The 27,300-nt window shown below is 33.0% G+C and overlaps 3 protein-coding genes and 1 long non-coding RNA gene across 12 annotated transcripts; 2 read left to right on the top strand and 2 right to left on the bottom strand.

The window, feature by feature from the left end:
• The first annotated feature begins 39 nt into the window (after positions 1–39).
• On the top strand, positions 40–22,697 carry LOC113218844. The gene is made up of 2 exons (XR_003304859.1): positions 40–159; positions 21,631–22,697. It is a non-coding gene; the product is annotated as an uncharacterized LOC113218844 (long non-coding RNA).
• TpnT (troponin T, skeletal muscle) lies at positions 1,432–16,904 on the bottom strand. Of its 9 annotated transcripts, none has more exons than XM_016912491.2 (15): positions 16,622–16,889; positions 14,289–14,334; positions 12,838–12,868; positions 11,065–11,088; positions 8,609–8,626; positions 5,577–5,607; positions 5,389–5,493; positions 5,208–5,304; positions 5,075–5,111; positions 4,884–4,989; positions 4,600–4,818; positions 4,439–4,531; positions 4,279–4,359; positions 3,037–3,115; positions 1,432–2,558 (listed from the first exon to the last, which is right to left on the bottom strand). In XM_016912491.2, the coding sequence occupies exons 6-15, from the start codon at positions 5,580–5,582 to the stop codon at positions 2,275–2,277; spliced, it is 1,107 nt and encodes a 368-aa protein (XP_016767980.1). In that variant the 5' UTR covers positions 5,583–5,607; positions 8,609–8,626; positions 11,065–11,088; positions 12,838–12,868; positions 14,289–14,334; positions 16,622–16,889; the 3' UTR covers positions 1,432–2,274.
• A 317-nt stretch (positions 22,698–23,014) lies between the features above and the next one.
• Positions 23,015–24,566, bottom strand: LOC551177 (U11/U12 small nuclear ribonucleoprotein 35 kDa protein). The gene is made up of 4 exons (XM_623570.6): positions 24,316–24,566; positions 23,878–24,093; positions 23,583–23,796; positions 23,015–23,421 (listed from the first exon to the last, which is right to left on the bottom strand). Exons 1-4 carry the CDS (start codon positions 24,316–24,318, stop codon positions 23,234–23,236), a joined length of 621 nt encoding a protein of 206 aa, XP_623573.2. The 5' UTR covers positions 24,319–24,566; the 3' UTR covers positions 23,015–23,233.
• Positions 24,567–25,573: 1,007 nt separating this feature from the next.
• Positions 25,574–27,148, top strand: LOC411183 (cytochrome b-c1 complex subunit Rieske, mitochondrial). The gene is made up of 4 exons (XM_006557503.3): positions 25,574–25,850; positions 26,180–26,332; positions 26,433–26,610; positions 26,701–27,148. The coding sequence occupies exons 1-4, from the start codon at positions 25,646–25,648 to the stop codon at positions 26,987–26,989; spliced, it is 825 nt and encodes a 274-aa protein (XP_006557566.1). The 5' UTR covers positions 25,574–25,645; the 3' UTR covers positions 26,990–27,148.
• The last annotated feature ends 152 nt before the right edge of the window (positions 27,149–27,300 follow it).

Here is a 27,300-nt window from a genome sequence, read left to right as displayed (position 1 = left end):
GAGCCAACGGTTACCATTATAAATAGTTGCGACCAATAGCGACAGAAGTAATACTCTCCCGTCCACCAGGTGGAACAGTTGTAGATTCCTACGTTGTGATTTTGTTAATATACAATGATGATTTTAAAATTATATTAAATATAAAAAATATATAAGATTGTGAGTATATTATGAACGATTTAAAGTATCAATCTTGTAATGTAACAATGATTTGTTTGAAAACGTATAAAGTTATGTTATTCCCATCACTACCGGTTCAGCTAACCAGAAAAGGATGAATGAGAGTGAAAAAGAAAGATAGCAAATACAAACGGAAGTATGCATGTGAGAAGAACAGAAACGGAAAACAGCTTCTCGTTCGCTCTTATTTTTTGCGTCATTGTTCCGTCACTACAGTCTGCCTTGAATTTTAATGAACTATAGCCCTAACATGTAAATTTGCATGATTTCTTTTCGATTAATGAAATTTTTTTTTAATTTTACAGCTTGATAATTGCATTGTTCCATTGTATGTGTGTAATATTTGTCGAATAAATAAATACATGCATATATAATGACATCCATGCAACGAAATCGATAAATTTATTAATTATAAATAATATTAACAAAAACATATTTCAATAAATATATATTTATAAAAGTATCATTTTTAAACTCTATAATTTATATTCATTTAATTCATATCAAAACGATATTACAATTATTAGCGTTGAAAAATTCATTTGTAAATAAAAATATTTTTATACACAACGATATAAAATATTTAAGGAAATTACCTTAAAATAAGTATCCGAAACAATCCATTTTTTAGAATGTTTTTTTTTTTTAAATCTTGTATCAATTACATATTACAACAAATTATATACGTATAATTATATCGACACTGTTAAATATAAACAATTTTAGATAAGCAATTATAAAGTATTTTTTATCGAATTAAGTTCTCACATATTAAAAAATTTGTTTTGAAAATCAAACTTTCTGAGGTACTAAAATTCTCACGACAACTATCATTACACGCAGATTCCGTATTGCTTATTTTAAGGAGGAGTGTTTGTTGGCAGCACTTCAACGTTTCGTACCTGTTTATACATAAATTTTGGCGCGAATCCGAAATGTCATGGCGATCGGCCGGGTATTTACGAAACGATTATAAATCGATTAAAGTATTTTTATTTCGTTATTAATAAATTTGATTATATATCGATATGTTGTTTCGATTAATAAAAACAATACGTTGGGATCGTTATATCATACAGAAATAACGTGATCGGCAGTGTATAGATATCATTTATGTTTACCAAGTGCATTGTACTCGTAATAGATAAATATTTAAAGAAGAGAAGATATAGATACAGATACAGATATAGATACGTTGTGAAAAAAATATCGATATGATAGAAAAGTGTTATTATAATAATATGTCACGAATAATGTTTCATCCATATCTTTTTATTACGAGATGGATAAGGTTGATGTTAGTATAATACAAAGGCATTGCCGAAAGTTTTATAACTATTTTATAACTCTTACGATAAAGTAGGAACTTTAGCGAGGAAATTCTTTTCCTTCCATTAATCGGATTTTGATATTCTCCTATTTTCTCCATGATTTCCGAATTTATCGGTGATAAAATTTTTTTGCCGATAAAAAAAAAAAAGAAAAATCAGCTTTGTTAATTTCGAAAATAAATAATAAAAACGTTATTGAAGTTTTTAGATTCGGAATATTTTTTTCCATAGCCTTTTTTAATTTACAATCTTGATTACAAGTATGCAAGTAACAAATCTGTTCGTGGGAGTAAGGGGAAGATTCCTTCTGGAAGTCTTATTACGATAAATCTTTTTTTTTTTTATTTTAATAATGTGTGTGCGTGTATTTTTGTACAATATAATAATAATTGTAATAGCGCAATAGAAGTAGTAGAATAATAATAATAGAAGTTAGAAGTGGTGGAACAGTTGAGAAATAATAATGGCATGTTTTATCTCGCCGGAATCCTCGCCATTATAGAATGGATTTCTCTCGTGGAAAAATATAACGTACAGACGTTCAGACCTTCTTGTCCTCCGTTTCTTGTCCTCCTCTGCCTCCTCGTAAAAGCCATCTATAATAACAAGATTCTGGAAAAATGGTCCGCCATTGTTCGCCTCTACTGCCGCCACGACTATTATATTACGAATTCGATGGTTCTTCATAGGATGTTTCGATATTTCTTAACGATTCAATTGATTCAATTTGTTGGTTTTTAGGATTTTTTTTTAGAAGAGACGTTTACTCCTCCTCTTCCTCCTCCTCCTCCTCCTCCTCTTCCTCTTCTTCCTCCTCTTCCTCCTCTTCCTCCTCCTCCTCTTCACCTTCGCCCTCTCCCTCCTTCTTCTCGCCTTCCTCCTCCTCTTCCTCCTCCTCCTCCTCTTCCTCCTCCTCTTCTTCCTCGAATTGTGGCTCCTCCAGCTCTTCGTCTTCAGCCGCAGCCTTCACGTCTTCCTCGCCTTCGGGTGATTCGGGGTCTCCTGGCTTCTTGCCTGGCCTCTCGCCGAACCACTTCGGCAATTTCGCTGTTTAGGGGGGAAATACATTTTAAATAATGCTTAAATTTATATAATGAAAGTATCTCGAACGACGATAGCGAAGATTTGTTGGAAATTAAAAAAAATAAATAAACGGAAAATTAAATTAAATACACGTGTGTATTTTCTTTCGCTTTTCATCGAACAAGATTCTTCGACTTTAACAAAACATACTTCAATTCTGCGGCCATTGCAGGTTATCCTAATTTTTACAGAGTGGTAACCAGCTTTTAAGAGCTATTGTTCGAGCAAATGCGCACAAAGATAAAATAATAAACGGATGAGAAACAATAGAATGCTTCTGCATTTTTGGAGTTTCATCCCTTGCATTTCATAAACTACATGCAATATCTTTTCTTTAATAATTTTCCCTTCGTTGTATTTTATTCTTAAGATTCTTTTTTTTAAAAAAATGTGTAATATAATAAGTGCCACGTTTGCTCGAAAGTGAAGCTACCATACATACTCTTCTGGCGACCAAGGAATTGCTCCTTCTGTTGAGCCCATTGCTTCTCTATGAACTCCTTCTGCTGTTCGGTCAGACCCTGAAACATTAACGGACAAAATGGCATGCTAGGATACATGGTCACACGGGAGGGCACTTGTTCTCCTTGGTTTTCAAAATGATTTGATGATATAAGTCTCTCCTTAGCTCGAATTCGGGGCTCGACAAAATGTTGCAGGGCAAATTAACCTTAGCTACCTGGGTTAACAACAAGTTTGTTTAACCTTAATGCTAGAAGATAATATAATAATCAGCCATCGGCTTTACACATTCCTTTACATTCCACACATTGTTTTGTCACGTCAGATTAGACATTTAGCCGTGAAATGTCAAATGTATGTTCTCTCTATGAATATGTATGGTGTATGTATTTCGTTGCAAAAAATAAATGATAAAAAAAAAAATAAAAAGTTAAATTCTCTTCGTTCCCGAATAAAACATTTTTCCATAGTGAAACAAGGTAGTATGATAATGTAAAATTATACTTAAATGAAGTTTACACTCGTCTTAAAATTTGATTGACAAATTCGTTTACACTTTGTGATCATCACTTTATGTTCATGCTTGATTCAACAATAAATTATGGGGGGGTGCGATGAATTACGATCGATTTAGAGGGGATATGGGAACATTTTACTTTGTGAAATGAAACAACAACGAGCAATAACAACATTTCTCTGTACTCCATCTATCCACTACTATTAAATGAAGTCCAACATGAATTACAAAAACGATCCTAGAGCACGATAAGGGGGGGCTAAAGGGGTTCAACCAACAACGCAAGCAAAAGGGGATGATTTACACAGAGAGAGAGAGAGAAATAGAGAGACAGAGCTCGATAGGACTCACTTTTGGTACGCTTCATGAACTGTTCTGTTTTCTGTTTCCACAGTTTCTCGTTGATTTCCGCTAGGAGCGTGTCATAGCCCTGCGATTCAATCGACATTTTTCACTTTTCTCCTTTTTTTTTTCTTTTTATTACATTTCTACTATTCTATTTCTCTCAAAAACGGACTCATGTCGCTTTTTCTTTAATCATCTTGTTCATTAACAAAAATCAATTGCTCGTTTTTTAATTTTACAACCCGTTTCTTGATGATATTATTCCCCAACCACACCCTGAGATTTCCAAATTTAACCGGGGCAATTTATATAAGTTCTAAGAATCAGCGACGATCGAATCTATGGAAAATATATACTTACACCCTCGAAGAGCTTCTTCTTATCGTCATAAGACCTGGTATCCACTCGACGTTCGTATTTGGAGGCGACTTGGATCTTGGGCTAAAGAGAATAAATTGTATCTCTTTAACTTTAGATAGATTCAACGATTTCTTTTTTTTTATTTGTCCATCCTACTTACAGGATACTTGCCGGTGAGAGCTTCGGGATCAAGACCTTTCTTCAAAGCCTTGTGCCTCAATTGTTGCTTCTGACGTTCCTTTAATTCTTTAAGCTACGTTTGAGAAAATTACGTTATTCTTATCTTCTCTTCGAGCATCTTTTCTTTCCTTTCTTACTCACGTCATAATCCTGACGCTTTTGCCGCTCTTCAAGATCGTACTTCTCGGTCTCCAGTTTGACTATGGTGTCCCAGAGCTCGTTAGCCTTGGACCGTAGCTTCTCGATTGAGAAACCGTCGATTTCCAACGGTTTGATGCGAATACTCAGCGAGATTTTCTTCTCCTCCTCGAGCTGCTCTTTCGTCTTGTTGCGCTCCAGTTGCGCCGACGTGAGGTTACCCTATATCGAACGCGATAAAAGCATCAATAAACTGTTTATCCATGTGTTTCATTATGGATACAAACCGCTAAATCTTTCCTAGTGATGGTAAAGTTAGGACCCTTCTTGCTCGCTTGCTCTTTCATCGCCTGCATCATTGCCTGGCGTTTCTTTTCTGATTCTTCGAGACGCCTGGATAAAAAGATCGGTTTTTTTGTTTTTTTTTTATATATTTCAAATGTTGCTTACATTATTTTTTACATGTTGGCAAACGTACTTTCTCTTTTCCTCCATGTCACGTTGCTTCTTCTCCTCTGCAAGCGGAAAGAGAAACTTTTATTAGGGGGGGCGGCCTCTCTCGCGAGAATCGAGATAAAAAAGAAAGGGAAAAGAGAAGGAAAAGAACTTACCGATTTCACGCTGGCGACGCTCTTCCTCCTCCTTCTTTTTCTGAGCCAATCTCTTCTCCTCGTCCGCGCGAGTGATCTTGCGCTTCGCTTGCTTCTCCTGCGTGAAAAGGAGGGAATATTGGAGTAGTATAGAAATCGATGGAATAATTTAAAAAATATTAAGAGAAAGGATTCCACGAACCTTCAATCTCTTCAATTCCTCCTCCTCCTTTGCCCTCTGCTTCCGCCATTCTGCAATGTATTCCTTGAGCTGTTCGTCTAGGTCGCTCCTCTTCTGTTCCTGCCTCTGCTCGAACGGAATAGAATAAATGTAAAACACCGTGTATATTATATCTTAAGAGATATATTTCGTCTCATTCGTCTGCTCACCTTCATAAACTCGATATTCTCCCCAGACTCCCTGATGCAGGCCGGAACGAAAACAAAAGTAACTCTCTTTAGTCGCTCGCCCTCTGACAGATCTCGTAAGATCTTCCAGAACTCCTTAACGCCACTCTCACCAGTTCCATTTTATTTATTTATTTATTTATTTATTTATTTATCATTCTCTCTCGTGGCGAATAATTCTTGTCTTTCTTTTTTTTTTTCCTTCATTTCTTTCTTTCTTTTTTTTCTGCTTTTTTTCCCCCTTTTCAATATTCATTATCGCAACAACCAGACAAACGGACACAGAGATACACGCGCACACTTGCACACTTGCGCACGCGCAAACGGACAGAACGCACGGACGCACGGACGGACAGACAAGAAGAAAATTTGAAAAGTTTGTATTAAGCGCGCGTGGAGGGAGAAGAGAAGAGAAGAGGAGGAATCGAGAAAGGGGGCGTTAATGAGTTTATAAAGGTTGAGGAAAACTGAAGGGGGAGAGAATCCATTAGACTCTCGATGGACAAGGATATTGGAAAATTGATGGAAGGTTATTACCGAGAGCTATGCGGTCACTCGAATCGAAATTCTGCTCCGACTTTGTGAAAAGATCGGATAATTTCGTCAGTCCTTCAGATCAGTAAAATAAAATTGCAAAAATACATTTGATTAAATTGATAAGAGTTTGTTTACAGAATGAGAAAAAAATAGAGACAAAAAGTACAAAGGAGAGATTTTATCGAATATTTGGAGACATTTCAAAATTCAAAGGTATTCTCGAATATGAAGACACGATACCATCCATCAAAATTACATCACGTGGATCGAATCCAGGATAACTTTAAAATAAGAGGTCTCTAATTTTAAAGATGATTCCGACGTGACGGAAAATAAACTAGACTCGAGTTTTGAATCTCGGCAATGGGAGAGGGATATATATTGGAGGGATATATCGTGTAGTTCTTTTAGCTTTTGGTAAAAAAAAAAAAAAAAAAAAGAAAGAAACGTAATTTAAAGCCGCTCGAGAACGAAAGCGATTAAGCAATTTTACAGAAAGCGATTTAGCTTAGGTTCGAAGAGAAAATTTCGACAGATCTGAACAGCGTACAGAATTATTTCATTTAAAAATTAATTTCTCCGATGATAAACAAACTCGTACGATTTCAATTGAACGAAAGAGAGGAATAAGAGAAAAAAAAAAAGATAATTTTCTAAAATTAAATTTGAACGATGGAGTAAAAATTATTTTAAAATCGTAGACGATGATTGGGATAATCAAGGATGAGAGAATTGGAGCACACAAGAAAAAATCTAGCACTCACTCTTCTTCTCGTCAGACATTTTCTTCTTCTTTCCCAACACGAATGCAAGCAACACACACAGTCGCCGCCGTTATATTATCAGCGTCATCGCTGTCGTCATTCTTATTATCAATTGTATTATTAACCACAACGCCTTGGAAAAAAAGAAAAGCCAAAAGTTGAAAGCCGAGGAGCTGGCCAATATTTGAATAAGTGAAGTCTCGACGATCTCGTGTCATCCTGAAAGGTTGCTGAATCTTCGTTCGGATAATACGATTAATCACGTTATTAATCGAAACGGATCGAAAAATCTAAATGTCAACACTAAATTTGAAAAATGAAACAACCACCGTGGGAACGTTTCCAAAACGTTGCATCTGGTCAGTTTTGTACATCTGGAAATACAAATTTATTAAACTGGCCATTCGTTAACGTTAAACGAATCACGAAACGAATGATCCAACGAAAATTCAGCGGACCTTCGAACAATTTTGGCCGATCATTCTGCGACAAAATTGCGATCGATTATGGCGCAAAAATTATTGCGAACGTAATTAACATAGAATGTGAGACAAAGAGAGAGGAAGACGGGGGAGATTCGCCAAAGTGAGAGAGAGAGAGAGAAATCAAAAAAATATGATTCCTCGAAAACGGCGGGAGACAAAAAAAACGACATCAAAAGTAATATTGACACTTTTTATAACGTGTGTGTATATATAAAGAGAGAGAGAGAGAGAGAGAGATAAACGGGATAAAAATTTTTAGCGGATTCTTGTGGACACATATTCGTACGTATGCATATACATGGATTGTACGGATGTATTGACACACGGATATTATGTACAGTTAATCAAGAATATATATAGAGAGAGAGAGAGAGACAAAAAGAAAAAACACGAGAGAAGGGTGAGAGAAAGAGAGAGACAGAGAGAGACAGAGAGATAGATAGATAGACAGAGAGAAACATGAGCTTGGGGGCGGGGGTGTTTTGCTTCGAGCATTAGACCACGAATTATTAGACCATATCTGTTCTTGACGGGATCGAGACTTGTCCAATATGGATAAAATTTATTGAATTCCACGTGATTGTTTCAAACAAATTAACGAGAAATAGAAAATCGTGTGTGAAAAAGAATTATTAATAATCGAGTTTCGGATAAATAACAATACTGACAATGGCTCTTTCCACCGAATTGTTTGCCCGTTAATTAAATTACATCACGTTTGCAACGTGGTACATTTCGAACGAAATACCACAGCTTTGGTATAAGAATAAACCGCATTACGTTATCGTACACATATTTATGAAACGTTTGGCAATCGTCCAGCAGACGCAAGTTATATTAGTTTTCGCGCTCTTCTTATGCAACCGTGTAATCGTATAACACGGTCAAAACCCTTAGAATTAAACAAACCTAAAAATTCGTAAATATTCGCGCGATGATTCGAAGGAATCTCGAATTAAATTAAATTAAATCGAACTTTCTTTCTCTGTAAATTTTCCATTATCAATTAACCAAATATTAATCGCGTTAGAATTCAATAAAATTTGGTAGCTAAAAAAATCTTTCGATCCAAGGTGAAAATCCTCTCACCGAGAGTCTCGTTCCCGCCAAAAATTCGAAAGTAAAAGCGCGGTCTTGATTGGGCTTGGGGGTGTTGTGAGAGCGGCCGAAGAACAAAGAAAGTATTATTGACGTGTAATAAACAACGTTCGAGAGATATTCAACTTACTTTTGGGACGCCCTACCCCTACAAAAAAAGAAAGGAAAGGTAGATTAATAACAATCACAATTGTTTTCGGGAAATTTCATTCACGGTGGGAGTGGCGGGAAGTACCGCGCAAACTATTACTTTCGCTTGGCTTATCGGTTCTTTCTCTTATCTTTTTTTTTTTTTTTCCTTTTTCTCAATTTTTTTTTTTTTATCCCAGCTCCGATTAAAACACCGAGACCCGATCGGGAAAAAAAGAACGACGATCGTTAAAATTGACGACAGCCTGCCGCATTCCATTCCGCTTTTATAACCCCCTTCTGGTTCTTTCCTCCTCTTTACGAGCGAATCGTAAGAAAGTCCCGCGCTTAAACAAGATACGCGAATCCGTGAGAGAATATTTTACGAGCATTTTTATCCTTTTCTTTCTTTCCGTTTCTGTGGAACGTAAAAGAGAAGAGAAGCACCGTCTCTCTTTTCTACGAACGATCTTCGCGTGTACGAATATATACCTGTTGTTTTCAAGCACGCGTTTGCTCCGTCCTTTATCGTTTTTTATCGTCGTTACTCGTCCGAGAGCGTCTGTGTACGTTTGTGTACGTTCGAGTAATCGTCAGTGTGCGTGAATATTGATTTTTTTTTTTCGCTTTCGAGGGAAAGAGAGAACCTGAACTCTATATAGCATGCGAGAGAACGAAACGATAATTATGCGACAGAGATATATATATACATAACGCAGTGGGGGGAAATGAGAAACGGTTGCCGGTGTTTGTGGAGGACAATTTTCAGGATAACTTTTTTTACTTTGTTTATTTCGATGCTCGAAAAGTGAAATAATACTGTTCGATCAAAATTTAACTTTGGTTAAACTTTCTTTCTTAGTTTTAAAACGTATTTGAAATTAAATTGGATACAGAAAGTTTGTTAAAAGCTCTCTTTATCTTCTTCTTTTTTTTTTTTTTTGAGTTATTAATTAGAAAAAAGAAAATGATCGAATTCGTTCACTTTTCAAGTATTTCAAGTTATGTATCGTGTAAATGCGTGTATGAAAAATGTTTATTTCATTCAAAACGACCAAAAAAATTACTGTATATATATATTTGAGAGATATAATGCAACAATGGTATTATACACAAGGTGAGATAGACATACTCGTTCAACCATCGACACAACAACAGCGACACAGCATCAAAGACAATATAGGATGAAGATCATAGATCAAAGAGACAACAGAGAAAAACAAAAAGGAAAAGAAATTTTTAAAAAATCAAGTAATTTCTTCTATCCCAAGCTTTTTCGATAACGAATTCGATATCCATGATAATCTTTTTGAGAAAAAAATTATATATTTGAATTAACAAAACGAGAAAAATGAGGGGGAGAGGATGAAAAAAAAGAAGAAATAAAATAATAAAATGCGAGACGAAACGCGCGAAAAAAATCTTCCATCGTTCAATTTTCGATGCGACAGTGAATAAAATAAAAAAATTTCCACCATTGATGCTAAGATTTTGAGTAACAATAACCGACTCTATTTTCTCAACTCTTTAACTCAAAAATCCAAAGCTCCTCGTGTGACGAAATTAAAAGAAAAAAAAAAAGAAAGAAAGAAAAGAAAGAAAATTGTCGGAGGCGCGAAATTTTGTACGCTCGAAAAGGAGAGAAAAAAAGAAAATAAAAGAAAGAAGAGAAAAAAAGAGAACCATAAACGATAAAAAACGAGGAAGATTTGTCGTTACGATTATTAGAGTGAAAAAAAAAAGAAAAATCAACTTTTCGAAAATTAATCGCGTGAAAATATTCTCTGTTTAAGTATAAGGAGAAGAGGTAACGATCACGATGAATATTCTTAAAAAGAATACGTTGTTTCTTGCGGAGGAGAAGGATCGTCAGTTGTTGCATCGAGGACAAAGCGGCAAGAAAAAAAAAAAAGAGAGAATTCGACGAAAAAAAATTTTATCTCGTTGGATAAGACAAAAGAAAAAAAAAAAAAGGAATACACCAATGAATCACCATAGAAAGCGTGAGAATAAAAATAATATACAGAATGAAACATAGACTGATTTTGGACTCATGGTAAAAAAAATTATATACTATATACAAAAAAAAAAAAAAAAGAAGAAGAATACATCGCATAATACATAGAGACGAAATAGCGCATACGAATAAATAATGTACTAAAAAAAAAGAAAAACTTGTAATAAGATACAAGACGACAGCCACAACAACAACAATAATAACAGTTAAACGATTAAAAGAAAAAGAGGGGGGGAAAAAAAAATGAAGAAATGAGAGAGATAGAGGGAGACAGCGATAGAGACAGAGACAGAGACAGAGAGATAGTGAGAGAGAAAGAGAGATAAGTGATAGGAAAAGAATGAGAATACTGAGAAAAAGACACGAGAGGTGAGAACATTGCCAAATAGCTGGCTGAACAAGATACAAGGCGAGCGTAGAATTGTTTTCAAGGGACTTACTCGATCTTCCTGCCTTCCGGCTGCCTTTGATATTTTCGATTTTTCGATTCGCGCGCCGCGTTGGTCGTTCGGTCGATGGTGATTGGTGGTTTTTCGTATTTCGATTGGTCGATTCGTATTTTTTTTTTTTTTTTTTGTGTATTGTTTGTGGAGATATCAGACGAAGGGATGGATTGTTTGATCGGGCGGAGTTGTGAGCAAAAAACAGAGAGAAAAACAAAAAAAAACGAAGATCATAAACCAAAGTCAGAGATAGGATTTTCATTTTTGAACAATCTTATCAACAAATGTATCAATGATCGATGACACCGGCTCGAGTCGGTGTAAGGAAAAAAAAAAAAAAAAATCGAGCATTAATTGTTCATCCCCCCTTCCTCTACAGTGCTCTCTTTTTTCATTGCCAAAATAAGAGAAACACGACGAGAGGAAACGACGAGAAATATATATATCAGCCCCGTGGCGAAGAGAAGAAATGAGAGCTCCTTTTTCAACGTCCCTCCTCGAGGGACGATATTTCTCGTCGGTTCCCTCGAAACGATTCAATATTTTTCTTCGATACTACGCTTTCGAAAATTGTTTCAACTCTGGTAATAAACCGCGGTGTAACACGGCATGGAAAATTGCGGAGAAGAAAACATTGAATCGCGCGTTCGCAATCGTGAACGAAATTCTGATCTCGTTCGAGGATGGTGCGGCGTTTAGATTTAAGCACCCCCGTTTCATCATAAGGAAAAAAAAAACGACATCGTTTGAATTTGATATAGGACTCGAAGTTCGAAGATACCGCGCCATTCGTCTGCTCTATTTTTGCGGGAGAACCACGACTGTTCTAATTTTAACAATAGTTCGAGAGAGATCGCTCTCAGCAACGAACACGATTTTTCGATACAGTTCTCCATTCTATTTCGTGATTGGATTAATTGGAGATTAATAATTCGTTTATTATCTGTCCATGTTGATAGAAATTGAATAATGAATATGTTTGAGAGATTGAATAATTATGGGATTGAAAGAAAAAAAAAATGGCACGAATATGAAAATCGTAATTACGACGAAATAATGGCCGGTGAATCATCATTTGCTTTAGAGTATGCTATTTCACGTATCGAATTATACGTTACGAAATATTGTTTTCTGTTTTATTGTTGTATAAACCGGCACTCAAGGTGACAAGATGGCCGCGCCAAACAGTTGGTCCTATTTTTGTAAAAAGGAAAAAAAGAAAAAGGAAAACATGTCTCTCGAATAATTCGAACCGGGTTCGTGTTTCTTCTATGCAATATTTAGTATCTCTGCGAAATTACATAATAAGTTTTTGCAACGATACAGTTTCAATGATATCGTTCCACAATCGAAATTATTCAATCGATCTCGAAAATTCGATCGATCGAGCGAAATAATTATGAATCGTGCAAAGAACGATCTCTCTGGAAATTGAAAAAAAAAGAAAAGAAAAAAATCGAGTTGTTGTCGTCCAAAAATCAAATGTTTCTGTCGTCAAACAAGCATCAAAAAATAAATAAAAAAATCAGGGAAACGAAACGAAAAATCAGGAGATGGAAGACCTCGAACCGTTACTCTAAAATACTAGAAATCTACTAGAGATTTTATAAAAAAAAAACGACAACTACGATTCCGTGGTGATGGTAGCAGACGCTTAAACGCGCACACGCCTCTGGAACTTACTTCCTGGAATGAGAAAAATAAGAGAACATGGACGTTAGTTGTATTTTTGGAACGTTTCCCGCGGAATTAAGGAATTGCCAGCAACACTTACGTTTCCTCGACCACCTCCTCCTCGCTGCTGTAAAACAGAAAATGGAAAACGGTATTTGTTAGTTAACGGGCAGTTAAGGGGGCTGTGTAAACGGGGCTCGTCGAACGAACAATTTAAAAAATAACAACAATAAGGGGGGCAGGGGGGGCTGAGGGCAGATGAAATTTCTTCAACGAATTACTCGCTGAAAAATGTATTAAGAAACATTAAATATTATAATCGATCCAGTGAAACGAATACATAAAATAGGACCAAAATTTTATATTATTTAGAAATAATAATAGCCAATGTTTTTGATAAAAAGAAAAAGAAAAAAAGAACATGAGTTTCATTGCAACAAAATCGTAACTCGGTTAATAAATGATCGAGTTAACAATTTATTATTCGTGAAATTTTGGGCGCAAAGGAGATAGACAAATTTGCGGAGATAATTTATTATGACATTTTTGGACACGTCCGTCCATCCGACTGAATATAGATCCAACCGAATGATTCATCCCCTCTAGGATATCTGTTGAATTTCCTCGTTTTAAAAATAAACGAAAACGATCTCTTTCGGATCGACCGTGATCTCGTTTTTTTTTTTTTCTTTTTCTTTCGAAACGATTTATAACGATTCTTGCGTTGAAACGAAACGATCGAAGAGAAGGAAAATAATTCAAGCGAAACGAAAGGGAGAAAAGAACATCTTCAGCGAGCAATTCGATCGAGGGAGGGTGTGCACGGTTAAAAAAAAGAAGACACGTGGGCACGAGGGGGTGGGCTAGTTCACTTTTAAACGATAAAACTCGGGGTGACAAGGGATATACATAAAACAATAAAGGGGGGGAGGACACATATGATCATCACGACGAGATTCTTCATCTTACGTGGACTTGAAACTCATTTCTCTTGAATATCGTTCATTGTACGATCGACAACGATCGACATTGAAGGGGAGGGTATCCTCGACTTATGTAGCAACCTGAATCGTCGCATCGAGAATAGAATTCTCGATCCTGGAAATCGGCTCTAAGAAAGAACTAAGCATGAATTCTATCGACGACAATTGTTTCGACGTGACGCTTCGATGGTATAAATATATATTCACTTAATTTATTCACTCAAACTCTTCGCCTGAAATAATATCCTCGACACTCCTCTTCACGGATATTTCACGGATATTTCATTGCTCGATACACGTGCTCTTACGTAACTTAACAATTCTCCTCGACACACTTGTTTCTCTTTCCCTCTCTCTTTTTCTCCTGATTTCTTCTCTCATCAAAATCGAAAATTTTGAATTATTTTGCTTCAACTGAGATTCGAAAAAATTGTATATAAGAAGAAGAAAGGAGAAAGTTCGAACGAGAAAGAGAAATTAAAAAAGAGGGAATGTCGAGAACATTGAATATCGAAATATTTATCTCGGAAACAGTCTTCCTCTTGGAAATTTTTAAATACTTACGAGTATTGCTCCTCGTCGTCAGACATGTTTGCTGGTGGTCACGGTACTGCAACACGCAAACAAAACCACTGATTAACACAACTTATCCTTAACTAGTGTTCTTCGTTATTATCTCTTATTATTTCTCAAATTATTTCTCACACGAGAGGAGGGAACGAACGATCGGATCGTCTCTTTATTCTCTCCCCCAAAAAATTTACAAAAAGAAGGATTCACGCTTGGACGAAAGGAGAAATATCGGCCCATTATCCGATTCTACTTCGAGGAAATAAATCGAAGAGAGAGAAATAAAGAAGAAAAAGAAAGGATAAAAATCCGATTCGATCGTCCGTTTCCTTTTCCCGAGAAGACGCGGCGCACTTTTCGCGAAAAAAAAAAGAAATAAAAAAGATTTTAAAATAAACAAATCGAGGAATCGGAGGAGGAAGAGGGAAGAAGGCGAGAGAGGGTGAGAGAGAGAGAGAGAGAGAGAGAGGAGGGTGCTCGTCGAGCATAAATCGAACCTTGCTCCGCCACGAGAAAGAGAAAGCTAGAAAAGAAAGGAAGAAGTCGAAGGGGCGAGACGATGCACTGGTGCAAAGGTAATCTGATATTCTGAGACGAGAAAGAGAGTGCCAGTTTGCTAACCCTGGCCGCAAGCTCGACGTCGCAAGCTCTATAAGGAGTCATCCCCTTCTCTTCCTCGTCGCTCTCTAATTTTAGAAAACCAACTCTACTCTTCTCTCTCTAACTCTCTTTCTCTCTCTCTCTCTTTCTCGTCGTTCGTTTATTGGCTTCTCTCTCTCTCTCTCTCGCTCTACTCCTTTTTCCTCCCTTCTTTCTCTCTTTCCTTTTCCCCCTCGCTCTGCGTTTCCTCCACCTCCACATCGTCTTCGTTGCCGATCGTTTCCTGTTTTCACGAACAGATTAAACTTCGATCTCGATAACACAATTTTTTTTCTTCTTCTTTCCTTCGCACGATTTCTTTTCTCTCCTTCTTTCATGAGTTTCGAAACGGAACAGCCTTTTTCGAGATTGGAAGAAAATTGTTCGCATTTACACATAAATGTTTTCGAAAAATTATACGAGAACGGTGGTTGCAGATGTCCAGTTGCGATGGCTGACACGAGGTGTGGGAGTGGAAACAATATTATATAATCGCGTACGTCATAATCGAATCTTGAAATGGGATATTGCTCGTACATTTATAGGCGATGATTTATCAGATCCTGTTCGATCTCATTTCCCTGCGTGATGTTGATTTCCCTCTTCGTTTATAAAGAATTGAAAAATTTAGTTTCGTGTACATTTCCAAAAATGGTAATACGACGTGAAGAGAGACAAATCTGTTAAACTGTAAATCGATATTTTTGTTATTTTGCCAATCATATAATTCTACGATTTTCCATGCAGATTCCATTTTCCTTGAATTGTACATTTTCCAAGAAATCTTTCGTATAAAAAATTGTAAAAAAATCAAAAGCTTATAAAAAATAATGTATCTTACGGTTTCTCCGTTGCTCAAATCGTGAAGCGCGTTCGACGATCAAATTCGCTTCCTATTGTCCTCGGGTATTTTTATTAAACTACGAGTTATATTCACGGGCCAATCGTTTTAAATTTAATCGAAACCAGTCACATTATATCTGTCCCCATCGAATACGAGCGCACTAAGGAAAGACGAAACTCGACGTGTTCGCCATCACGTTGTTACAGTCGTCCTCCGGAAATTTGTTCGATTACTCTTCCGTTGAAAATTGACAAAATCCAGAAACTCGAGAGAGAGAGGGAGAGAGATGTTCAAATCATACAGTAGATAATGTCACAGCATGGTCAGACGCCACTTGCACAAAGGTTTTCCTCGTAGAAATCCTGTTTGGAAACGATTACTCTCGATGCTCACAGAATCATCAATTATCCTTCTTTAGTTATTTATATTATCCAGTTTTTCATCCCCTTCTAAAAAGAAAATGTAAGGAATTCCATCTTCACTTCCAGTTTCACTTTCACACTCGAATCTTCCGTCAAATCCTCCTACCCCCCCTCCTCCTTCCCAGTGATATATATCGATCCAGGGAACGGCAACGAAGACGTGGAAAATGTTCTTTCTCATCTTTTCACCTATCGCGTTGCATCACTGTGTATAACGAACAATCCATTCACTGATACGAAAAATCCCCATCAGAGATCGAAAACACAAGGACGATGACTCGAGATTCGAAAGATGCGACAAAAATAATAATACATATATATATATATTATATATATACTTATCACTATCGAATCAGTTAAGAAGATATACGCGGTATAAAGGTAAAGAAAAAAAAAAAGAATTAGCAATGAAAGAGACTTACACTCGAGCGGTGTGAATGTGTATGGCAATGTTGTGTATGTGGGTGGGTGGGAGACGCGTGTGTATGACGTGTATGAGGGTTCGCCTCGGAGCACCAGCCGAGTAGCAAGTAAGATGCTTCTGAACAGGCACGCACGGAAGAGCTTTTGCCGGTGGAATGTGGAGTCCGCGACGGCTTGAGCGGCTCTGAAGTCCTGCGATCAGGGCCTGGACACCACCAAGACTCGGGCCGATCAGCCTACACGGCCGACTCGGGGATCGCTCCCTTTCATTCTAGAGCTATTAATAGAAAGGAGATCCACGTCTCTCTCTCGTGGGCCGAGAGCCGTGATACGATCCTGCCGCGCTACTATTTTCGTACTCCTTCTACAGTGGCCGCGCCGTGTGGATCTCGTTCCGCCGTGGGCCCCTTCCGCCCCCGTCGCGGATCGCCCATGGAGCTTGGAGTGGAGGGAATAGGCGAATTTTGAATATCTCGATTAGGAGAGCCAGAGGGAGAGCCTTGTTTACTCCCTGTTCATCTTTTCATTCCCATCTATCCTTTTCCAAATTTGTTGCAGACTCTCGAATTTTATTCGAATATATATAATTCTAATATCGATTCTGAAAGTTTTGCACGATTTCATTCTAGGAATAATTAAATTATCATCAAACGATTGATATTATAAACGATTGGATAGATAATTAGATTAATTAATTTCAATCATATGTGATTATTAAATAGCTTGGAGTGGAGGGAATAGGCGAATTTTGAATATCTCGATTAGGAGAGCCAGAGGGAGAGCCTTGTTTACTCCCTGTTCATCTTTTCATTCCCATCTATCCTTTTCCAAATTTGTTGCAGACTCTCGAATTTTATTCGAATATATATAATTCTAATATCGATTCTGAAAGTTTTGCACGATTTCATCCTAGGAATAATTAAATTATCATCAAACGATTGATGTTATAAACGGTTGGATAGATAATTAGATTAATTAATTTCAATCATATGTGATTATTAAATAGCTTGGAGTGGAGGGAATAGGCGAATTTTGAATATCTCGATTAGGAGAGCCAGAGGGAGAGCCTGTTTACTCCCTGTTGATCTTTTCATTCCCATCTATCCTTTTCCAAATTTGTTGCAGACTCTCGAATTTTATTCGAATATATATAATTCTAATATCGATTCTGAAAGTTTTGCACGATTTCATTCTAGGAATAATTAAATTATCATCAAACGATTGATATTATAAACGATTGGATAGATAATTAGATTAATTAATTTCAATCATATGTGATTATTAAATAGCTTGGAGTGGAGGGAATAGGCGAATTTTGAATATCTCGATTAGGAGAGCCAGAGGGAGAGCCTTGTTTACTCCCTGTTCATCTTTTCATTCCCATCTATCCTTTTCCAAATTTGTTGCAGACTCTCGAATTTTATTCGAATATATATAATTCTAATATCGATTCTGAAAGTTTTGCACGATTTCATTCTAGGAATAATTAAATTATCATCAAACGATTGATATTATAAACGATTGGATAGATAATTAGATTAATTAATTTCAATCATATGTGATTATTAAATAGCTTGGAGTGGAGGGAATAGGCGAATTTTGAATATCTCGATTAGGAGAGCCAGAGGGAGAGCCTGTTTACTCCCTGTTGATCTTTTCATTCCCATCTATCCTTTTCCAAATTTGTTGCAGACTCTCGAATTTTATTCGAATATATATAATTCTAATATCGATTCTGAAAGTTTTGCACGATTTCATCCTAGGAATAATTAAATTATCATCAAACGATTGATGTTATAAACGATTGGATAGATAATTAGATTAATTAATTTCAATCATATGTGATTATTAAATAGCTTGGAGTGGAGGGAATAGGCGAATTTTGAATATCTCGATTAGGAGAGCCAGAGGGAGAGCCTTGTTTACTCCCTGTTCATCTTTTCATTCCCATCTATCCTTTTCCAAATTTGTTGCAGACTCTCGAATTTTATTCGAATATGTAATTCTAATATCGATTCTGAAAGTTTTGCACGATTTCATCCTAGGAATAATTAAATTATCATCAAACGATTGATATTATAAACGATTGGATAGATAATTAGATTAATTAATTTCAATCATATGTGATTATTAAATAGCTTGGAGTGGAGGGAATAGGCGAATTTTGAATATCTCGATTAGGAGAGCCAGAGGGAGAGCCTTGTTTACTCCCTGTTCATCTTTTCATTCCCATCTATCCTTTTCCAAATTTGTTGCAGACTCTCGAATTTTATTCGAATATATATAATTCTAATATCGATTCTGAAAGTTTTGCACGATTTCATCCTAGGAATAATTAAATTATCATCAAACGATTGATGTTATAAACGATTGGATAGATAATTAGATTAATTAATTTCAATCATATGTGATTATTAAATAGCTTGGAGTGGAGGGAATAGGCGAATTTTGAATATCTCGATTAGGAGAGCCAGAGGGAGAGCCTTGTTTACTCCCTGTTCATCTTTTCATTCCCATCTATCCTTTTCCAAATTTGTTGCAGACTCTCGAATTTTATTCGAATATGTAATTCTAATATCGATTCTGAAAGTTTTGCACGATTTCATCCTAGGAATAATTAAATTATCATCAAACGATTGATATTATAAACGATTGGATAGATAATTAGATTAATTAATTTCAATCATATGTGATTATTAAATAGCTTGGAGTGGAGGGAATAGGCGAATTTTGAATATCTCGATTAGGAGAGCCAGAGGGAGAGCCTTGTTTACTCCCTGTTCATCTTTTCATTCCCATCTATCCTTTTCCAAATTTGTTGCAGACTCTCGAATTTTATTCGAATATATATAATTCTAATATCGATTCTGAAAGTTTTGCACGATTTCATCCTAGGAATAATTAAATTATTATCAAACGATCGATGTTATAAACGATTGGATAGATAATTAGATTAATTAATTTCAATCATATGTGATTATTAAATAGCTTGGAGTGGAGGGAATAGGCGAATTTTGAATATCTCGATTAGGAGAGCCAGAGGGAGAGCCTTGTTTACTCCCTGTTCATCTTTTCATTCCCATCTATCCTTTTCCAAATTTGTTGCAGACTCTCGAATTTTATTCGAATATATATAATTCTAATATCGATTCTGAAAGTTTTGCACGATTTCATCCTAGGAATAATTAAATTATCATCAAACGATCGATATTATAAACGATTGGATAGATAATTAGATTAATTAATTTCAATCATATGTGATTATTAAATTATCAATTATTAAATTCAATTTATTTCTAAACATTAATATTGAAGAAGCATGTATTATACATGTGCTCTTACTATTCCATTTTGAAATATATTTTAAATAGAACGTGCATACGTGTGAGATTCATAGTTTGCCATTCACAGTTCCAAGTTAACATACAGATTCCCTAGCCTAGACTATCTCAATTCCCAAAGTCCAAGAGTATGAGCGAGTAGAGTATCCAAGAGTATCCACGGTCGGTTAAAAATAGGTATTTATTCAAACGTTAACCGTTCGCGAATCTTTCCATCTTTTCTTTCGTTTTACGTTTATTTCCATTCAAGGGAAGGTGTGCTTTTAGCGGTTGGTGCGATAATAAGTTCTCGAGTTTGTAACGCGTTTGAGGAGAAAGAGAATGGAGGAGAAATCTATGTTTATATATACAGGAGGAAAATATATCTCGACACGATATGAATTCTAATTTCTCGAATTTAAAATTTAAGATATAAATATTCGAAATATGTATAAAATTTTAGTTAGAAATATGGCTCTCTTATTGATAAAATGTCTGTCACGATGTTGCACGCAATGTGATTATTTTTTCCAATCGTGTGAAACGCGTTAATGCACAGCCATAACGGAATATGTATTAATGCAGAACTAACGAATTGTGGGACAGAATCGTGTTACGAATTGATGTTACGAGTTTTTGCAATTCAAATCGTAGAAAATGGTGAAATTCGCATTTTTCTATCTAACCTGGTAATCCAGTTTCTATTCTTTTGTCATTCGTTTCATTCGTTCGATGATATTTTTTTATGTAATTCGATCGAAATATTTTCGTAATAATCAAATTATTTGACTTTTGTTTATTCTTTTATGAATATTTCAATGATGATGACCGAATATGAAAATTATGCTCTCCAAAATTGAGATCCAAAGAACTTTTGATCAATGTGATATTAAATATCGAATTATAAGATAAAAATAAAAAAATAATATTACAAGTTTCAAGGAAACTTCGATTCGATTCTTTTTAAGCAAAAATTATTTCTGTATATGCTAGAATAAAAACAAAATTTTAAGATACATTTTTTTTTTGCAAGTTATTTCTGACGCTGATATAGCTGTATTATATCTTTCTTGTAGTCGTTTCATGTTCAACCTCGCCATTGGTGGAAAGTTTACTGCCCACCGGTTTACGTGGACATGGTCACTAAATATACATATATTTACCCTCGAGCAATAACAACATGAAGTTTGTACCAGTTCAAATTCGACGCATACCTTTGCAATACTAAAAATTAATTATTATTGCAAGTAATATACGAAACGTAATTTATTCGCTGGCAATGATATATGAATATACTATATAAACAAAATTATTATTATTTATAATGATTTTTTAATTTGTTTTGTCAATGATTATATATGTCTTTTGATATAATACAAAATTATCTATATAATATCAAAAGAAATACAAATAAAATGGAATTTTGTAATATTAAAGATATTCAAATATGATAAATATAGAATGAGTAAAGAAAATATAATAAAAAAGATGTAAATATTTCAAAAGATTTATTTTCTGATGAAATTAAATCTCTCACTTATTTCAAAACTAATAATTTCTATGGTGAACAAATTAAGGTTAATAATAAAATTCAAATAATATAAATAATTAGAAAAATAGAAGAAAAAAAAGAAAAAAGAAAGAAATGGTCGCAAAATCTACACGATATTTCGTATATTCGATTCTAGCAATGATCGCGTACGAGTTACTACTCCGGCAGCTGTGTCCGTGAATAAAAAAAGCACTAGGGACGCAGCAAATGCTATGTTGTGCAAACGAGAGCAGCGGCCGAGCAGACGAAATAGGAGTCGCGATAAACGAATGTGGGTTGCCCCTCTGAGACCTTGGCGATGGTATAGAGGAGACAGAGTGAGAAGAATCGAGGAAAGAGGCTACCTTATCAGAGTCAGCCTGGAGGCTTAAACTTCGTCCGCGTGGCCGACGTCGAAACCACGATGCGCGGCTCCATATATGGAGGGGGCCATGCTAGGGAGAGGGTGCTACAACGCTCGGGTATAAAGTTCCACGACGCTAACGACGTCGCTTCACACCGCGCCAGAAAGCTCGAATCCCTTGGCTTCGTCGTTCTGTTGACGATCTGTTGCTGATAAATTATCCGTACGATGTCTCTTAATCTCTCGTATGCCCGCTCAATTCGAAGAATTTAAGCTCTGCCGAAATTTTAACACGACATTCTGAATATAGAATGAAAATATAAATCTCCAGTGATTTGAATAATATTATTTTATTGTTGTATCTCTTTTTCAAACAAAAACAAATTTTTTTATTCAATATTAAAAGTTTCATTATAGAAATAGATTTAATTTCATTCATTTACAAATTATTAAATTCGCTATGATTTATCTCTGTATTTGCTGAACATTATTAATCGTAAGATGTGTCTACTATTTTCCAATAAAACTATTAAATTAAATTCCCGAAATTTATAGATTAAATTGATTTGATGTTAATAATTTAAGCAGTGAAGTTAAACAATGATCTTATAAGAATAGAGAATTATATTAATAATTTTTATTAAAATTGAAATAGATTATTTTTTATTTTGGATAAAATTATCATTGCTTTTTTTTCTAACGTTTGTGATTTATCTTAAAATCTTTTTCTGTTTTAAATGTATTATGTTGTTTTCGAAAATGAATGTAACATAATTCACTGAGAATTTTGGCATTCACTTGAATTTATGCAATGTTAAAAAAATTTCAGTAAAATTTCAAATAATTTTAAAGTTTAGAAATCATGTTTTATAAAAATGTAAATGTAGTAAACATGTAATAAAAAAGAAAGTGTTTTACTAAATTTCGAAAATATTATTTTTGAAATTTATATCATTTCATAAAATAGATTTTATCGAGAAAGTATTAAACAGATGTTTCGTTAAATTTTTTTATTTCTTAATTCTTTATTTATAAATAAAATTTGTACATTATTTATAATATTTACAAATTAAAAAATTTTTACAAAAATTGTTATATAAAATATTTTGAAAATAAATATTTAAGTATAGTAAATTGTTTCATAATACATTAAAATTGTATTATTTCTAATGTCTTTATAAAATTTTTATAAGATACATAGATCTTAAATATTTATACTGAATACAAGTCAAATCAAATCAATCAAACTGAAAAATTTACAGAAAAATTTTTCAACAAGCACAAGTAAAATATTACACGATAATATTTTTGAAAAATATCTTAATGTTCATTTCATTTATGATTTTTAGATATAAAACGAAACTTATAAAATTAAGATAAATTAAAATATAAAATTTTAATGATGACGATGATGATGATGATGATGATGGTGATGATGTTGATGATGATGACTATGATGATGTGTATGCTCTTGATGATGATGATGAGACTTTATAATATTAGGTACAATCGGTTTTTTGAAAGGTCTATCTCTTCCACCAAATCTAAGTTGACCCGATTCCTTTTTACCACCAAAACCACCACCTATAAGTGATTACATTTGATTAAATTTTAAAAAATTTTAAATTTGATTAAATAACATTTATTTATATGTATAAATATATACATAATAAGTATAAATAACACTTATTTATAACGTATATATTTATAATATAAGATCAAGTAAATACAATGGGATTAATTACCAAGTCTTCTTGGTTTCCATCCTTTCAAAGTGCGTCCACACTCATAATCTATAAAAATTTGATAACCTTTTAACGTAGTATCAACACAACGTCTAAGCACTCTTCTAGCTTCATCTTCGCTTCTCATTTCTACAAATCCATAACCCTGAGATAATCCAGTTACAATATCGACTATAACTTTTGCCGATATGACCTCTCCATATTTAGAGAAAAACTAAATCAATGTTTAAAATTACATTTAAATTATATATTTGTCATATTAATAAAAGTTATCATTAAAAAATTATTATTATACCTCTTTTAAATCATGTTTTGTAATTTTTGGACCAAATCTAGCAACAAATAATGTTCTTTCTGGTTTTGATTTTAAGCCATGAGGAGATTCATAATGTGCTTGTATTGCACGGCTAATAGCTTTATCGTGTGGTTCTGTATCTGTACCATCAATACTACCTGCTTTTAAGGGATCATATTCTTTGGCAAATGGACTCCAATTTTGTAATGTATTCGCCTAAAATACATATATATAATATTTTAAAAAGTATTAATAATTTAAAGAAAAGAATATTTATGTATTTATGTATTATTATATATTATATATTTATGTATTATAAACATAACCTTCAAAATTGTATGAATATTTCGTACAAATAATTTTTTAATGTAAAATTAATATTTTAGTTTTCAATAACAAAAATGATTTATTTTTTATTATAAAATACTATTTACTTACCATTTTTATAGATAAATTACAATAAATATTGACAGTAATGATTTAAATTAGAACAAAGATTAGTGCTGTCAAAATATATAGTTCAATATTCAATATTCACATATTTCATATAATTATATACAATATATATATTATATATACTTTTAATTTCTATTTATAATTGTTAACATTTTCTAAAAATATTTGTTTTTTAGAAAAATACAATATATACGAAGAACACAAGATATATCGAATAACAATATAACATAACGGTATACTATTACCATAGATGAGATAATAGAATAGATTTAACATCCTGTTTGATTTTTTTGTTATGTTCTGAAATATCAATTGTAAAAATGTTAGAATATTTATAATAATATTTAATAATAATATATGTTTTAGCATAAAATACTATAAAAAACGAAATATAATAATAAATTTAAATACAATAAATCATAAACATATAAAATTTTATTTATATTTATAAGAATTTTTAAAAACATTTTCTAATTGTTCAAGATAAAATTATTAATCTAAATATTTATTATAGTAAATATTTATTTATATGTAATATGGAACATTATTATACAATGAATCAATATTCTAATCATTATATATTAGTATAGACTAGTATAATACTAAAATATATAATATAAATTTATTTTTTGTTTATATTAATTATTTATTGTTATTTATTAAATTTTTTATGAGATATATTATACAATATAATAATTTTATAATTATATATTATATATTATATATATATATATATAATATATATATATATATATATATATATTATATATATATGTAATATTATTACATAATATTTTAATAATTTTTTCATTAATATAATTTGTTTTTTTAAAATTTATTTAATTTTAAACATTTATCTAAATATATTTATACGTATAAATATTCATATAAAATTTTATTCTACAAATTTAATAATTTTTATATTTAAATAATAATTTAGGATTTCAATTTTTTATAAATAATATAGATTAAATTCATAAATATCAAGAATATTTATAAATAATTATTAAGAATAATATCTATATCTAGAATTTTCTTATAAAAATATAATAATTATAATTGTTTCTCACATTCGATTGTAAAAGTAATATATGAAACTTTTATATTTCAGAAAATATTATTATTATTATTATTTATTATTTGAAGATAATATTATTATTCATTATCTAGAAAAGCTATATTCAACTCGTTATTGCGCGACATCTATACATAATTTACATGAAGGTTGCATTGCAGAGACATCTGACAGTACAAGTCTTCGAATTTTAGTTGGTATTCGATGAAGTTGGTTCGACGTGAATAATTAAGAAAAATGAACGTTGTTGCGAAGTCGACGAATTTCTTACCACTTTTAAAATCGACATCTGTCATTTCAAATGGAATGCAACCAGTGACCGGAAGGGGTATTGTAGAAAAAATAAAAATTATTACTAAATCTGACGTCAACCAGATTCTCGTTCAAAGTTCGCAAGAATCTCTTATTACAGGAGCTCTACGAGTGAGTTCAGGAATTGGAGGTCTGAAACTTTTAATTCAAAGTTATTTTATTAACTTTTGTATTCACTTCGACAAAATTCATTTTATATTTCGATTATATAATCATATGCTGTATTCACTCCTTACATACTTACTGCTAGATTAGATTACTGTTATACCAATTGAGTTTCTTAATGTTGCACAAATCTTTTGCGTATTTTAGGAACTAAAAAAAATATTTATAAACTTATATATATATATATATTAACTAAATTATATATATATAAACTTAAATATTTCTATTGTTATTTCATATACTACAGTATAAATTAATTTGAAAGCAAAGATTTGATTAAATTAATTATTGCAGCAAGTTTATTAGCAACGCAGAGGAGGTTAGCACATACTGATATTCAGTGGCCAGATTTTAGTGATTATCGTCATGAAGCTGTACAAGATCCAAGAAGTAAAAGCAAAGAAAATTCAAGTAGCCGTAAATCATTTGCATATGTTATGACAGCTGGTAAATAAATCTTTTAATTCTTTTTATTTTTTTATTTTTTTATTATTTTATTTCAATTTTAGAATTACATAGAAATATAAATTTTGATATTATTACATAGCAAGTGGAATTACCGGTGCTTATATAGCAAAATCAGCCATACATGATTTAGTAGCTACATTTAGTGCTTCAGCTGATGTACTTGCATTGGCAAAAATTGAAATAAAACTTGATGCTATTCCTGAAGGAAAAAGTGCTGTCTTTAAATGGCGAGGAAAACCTATATTTGTACGACACAGGTATGTAAATTACTGAATATTTTTTTGTATCATTTCTTAAATGATATTTAAAAAAATATTAAATATAAATTTTTTTTTACATGATAATAGGTCAAAAAAAGAAATTGAAAAAGAGGCAGCAGTTGATATTAAGATTCTTAGAGATCCACAAGTGGATTTAGATCGTGTAAAGCAGCCACAATGGTTGATTGTTTTGGGTGTATGTACACATTTAGGATGTGTACCAATTGCAAATGCAGGTGATTTTGGTGGTTATTATTGTCCTTGCCATGGATCTCATTATGATGCTAGTGGCAGGATTAGGAAAGGACCAGCTCCATTAAATTTGGAAGTACCACCTTATGATTTTATCGACGATAATACAGTAGTTATCGGTTAATGTATTAATATATGTAGTGAAAGGATAAATGTAATTTATATCAAATTGTTTTACACAAATTCGATTTTTATTTGTAAATTTTTTCCTAGAAAAAATTTCCATCACATGTTGAAATGTTAAACTACAGTGAAATATAAATAAAAAACTTAAGTTAATTTATATAATAGTTTTTCTATTTTTTTTATTTATAATTAAAGTTTATTAATTTTATCAATACTATTATAATTTAAACCATTTCATAATTATTTTATTTTTATATCATAAAAACACATTTTTATCTTTTTTAATTAGATAAAATATTCAATTCAACC

The sequence above is a fragment of the Apis mellifera genome, linkage group LG6, assembly GCF_003254395.2.
Source record: "Apis mellifera strain DH4 linkage group LG6, Amel_HAv3.1, whole genome shotgun sequence".
In the NCBI taxonomy this organism is placed as follows: Eukaryota; Metazoa; Arthropoda; class Insecta; order Hymenoptera; family Apidae; genus Apis; species Apis mellifera.
This window is presented reverse-complemented; position numbering and strand designations above follow the sequence as displayed.

Bases quoted from the DNA above. Each gene is read 5' to 3' on its own strand.
- LOC551177 (XM_623570.6), bottom strand. The intron at 23,797-23,877 runs GTATAATAATAA...ACATTGATTTAG, and splicing joins CAAAACATGATTTAAAAGAG to TTTTTCTCTAAATATGGAGA. The intron at 23,422-23,582 runs GTAATTAATCCC...AATCACTTATAG, and splicing joins ATGGAAACCAAGAAGACTTG to GTGGTGGTTTTGGTGGTAAA.
- LOC411183 (XM_006557503.3), top strand. From the start codon at position 25,646: ATGAACGTTGTTGCGAAGTCGACGAATTTCTTACCACTTTTAAAATCG. The intron at 25,851-26,179 runs GTCTGAAACTTT...TAATTATTGCAG, and splicing joins AGTGAGTTCAGGAATTGGAG to CAAGTTTATTAGCAACGCAG. The intron at 26,333-26,432 runs GTAAATAAATCT...ATTATTACATAG, and splicing joins TGCATATGTTATGACAGCTG to CAAGTGGAATTACCGGTGCT.
- TpnT (XM_006557486.3), bottom strand. From the start codon at position 14,314: ATGTCTGACGACGAGGAGCAATACTC. The intron at 4,819-4,883 runs GTTTGTATCCAT...CGTTCGATATAG, and splicing joins TCACTAGGAAAGATTTAGCG to GGTAACCTCACGTCGGCGCA. The intron at 4,004-4,278 runs GTAAGTATATAT...ATTGAATCGCAG, and splicing joins AGAAGAAGCTCTTCGAGGGT to GGCTATGACACGCTCCTAGC.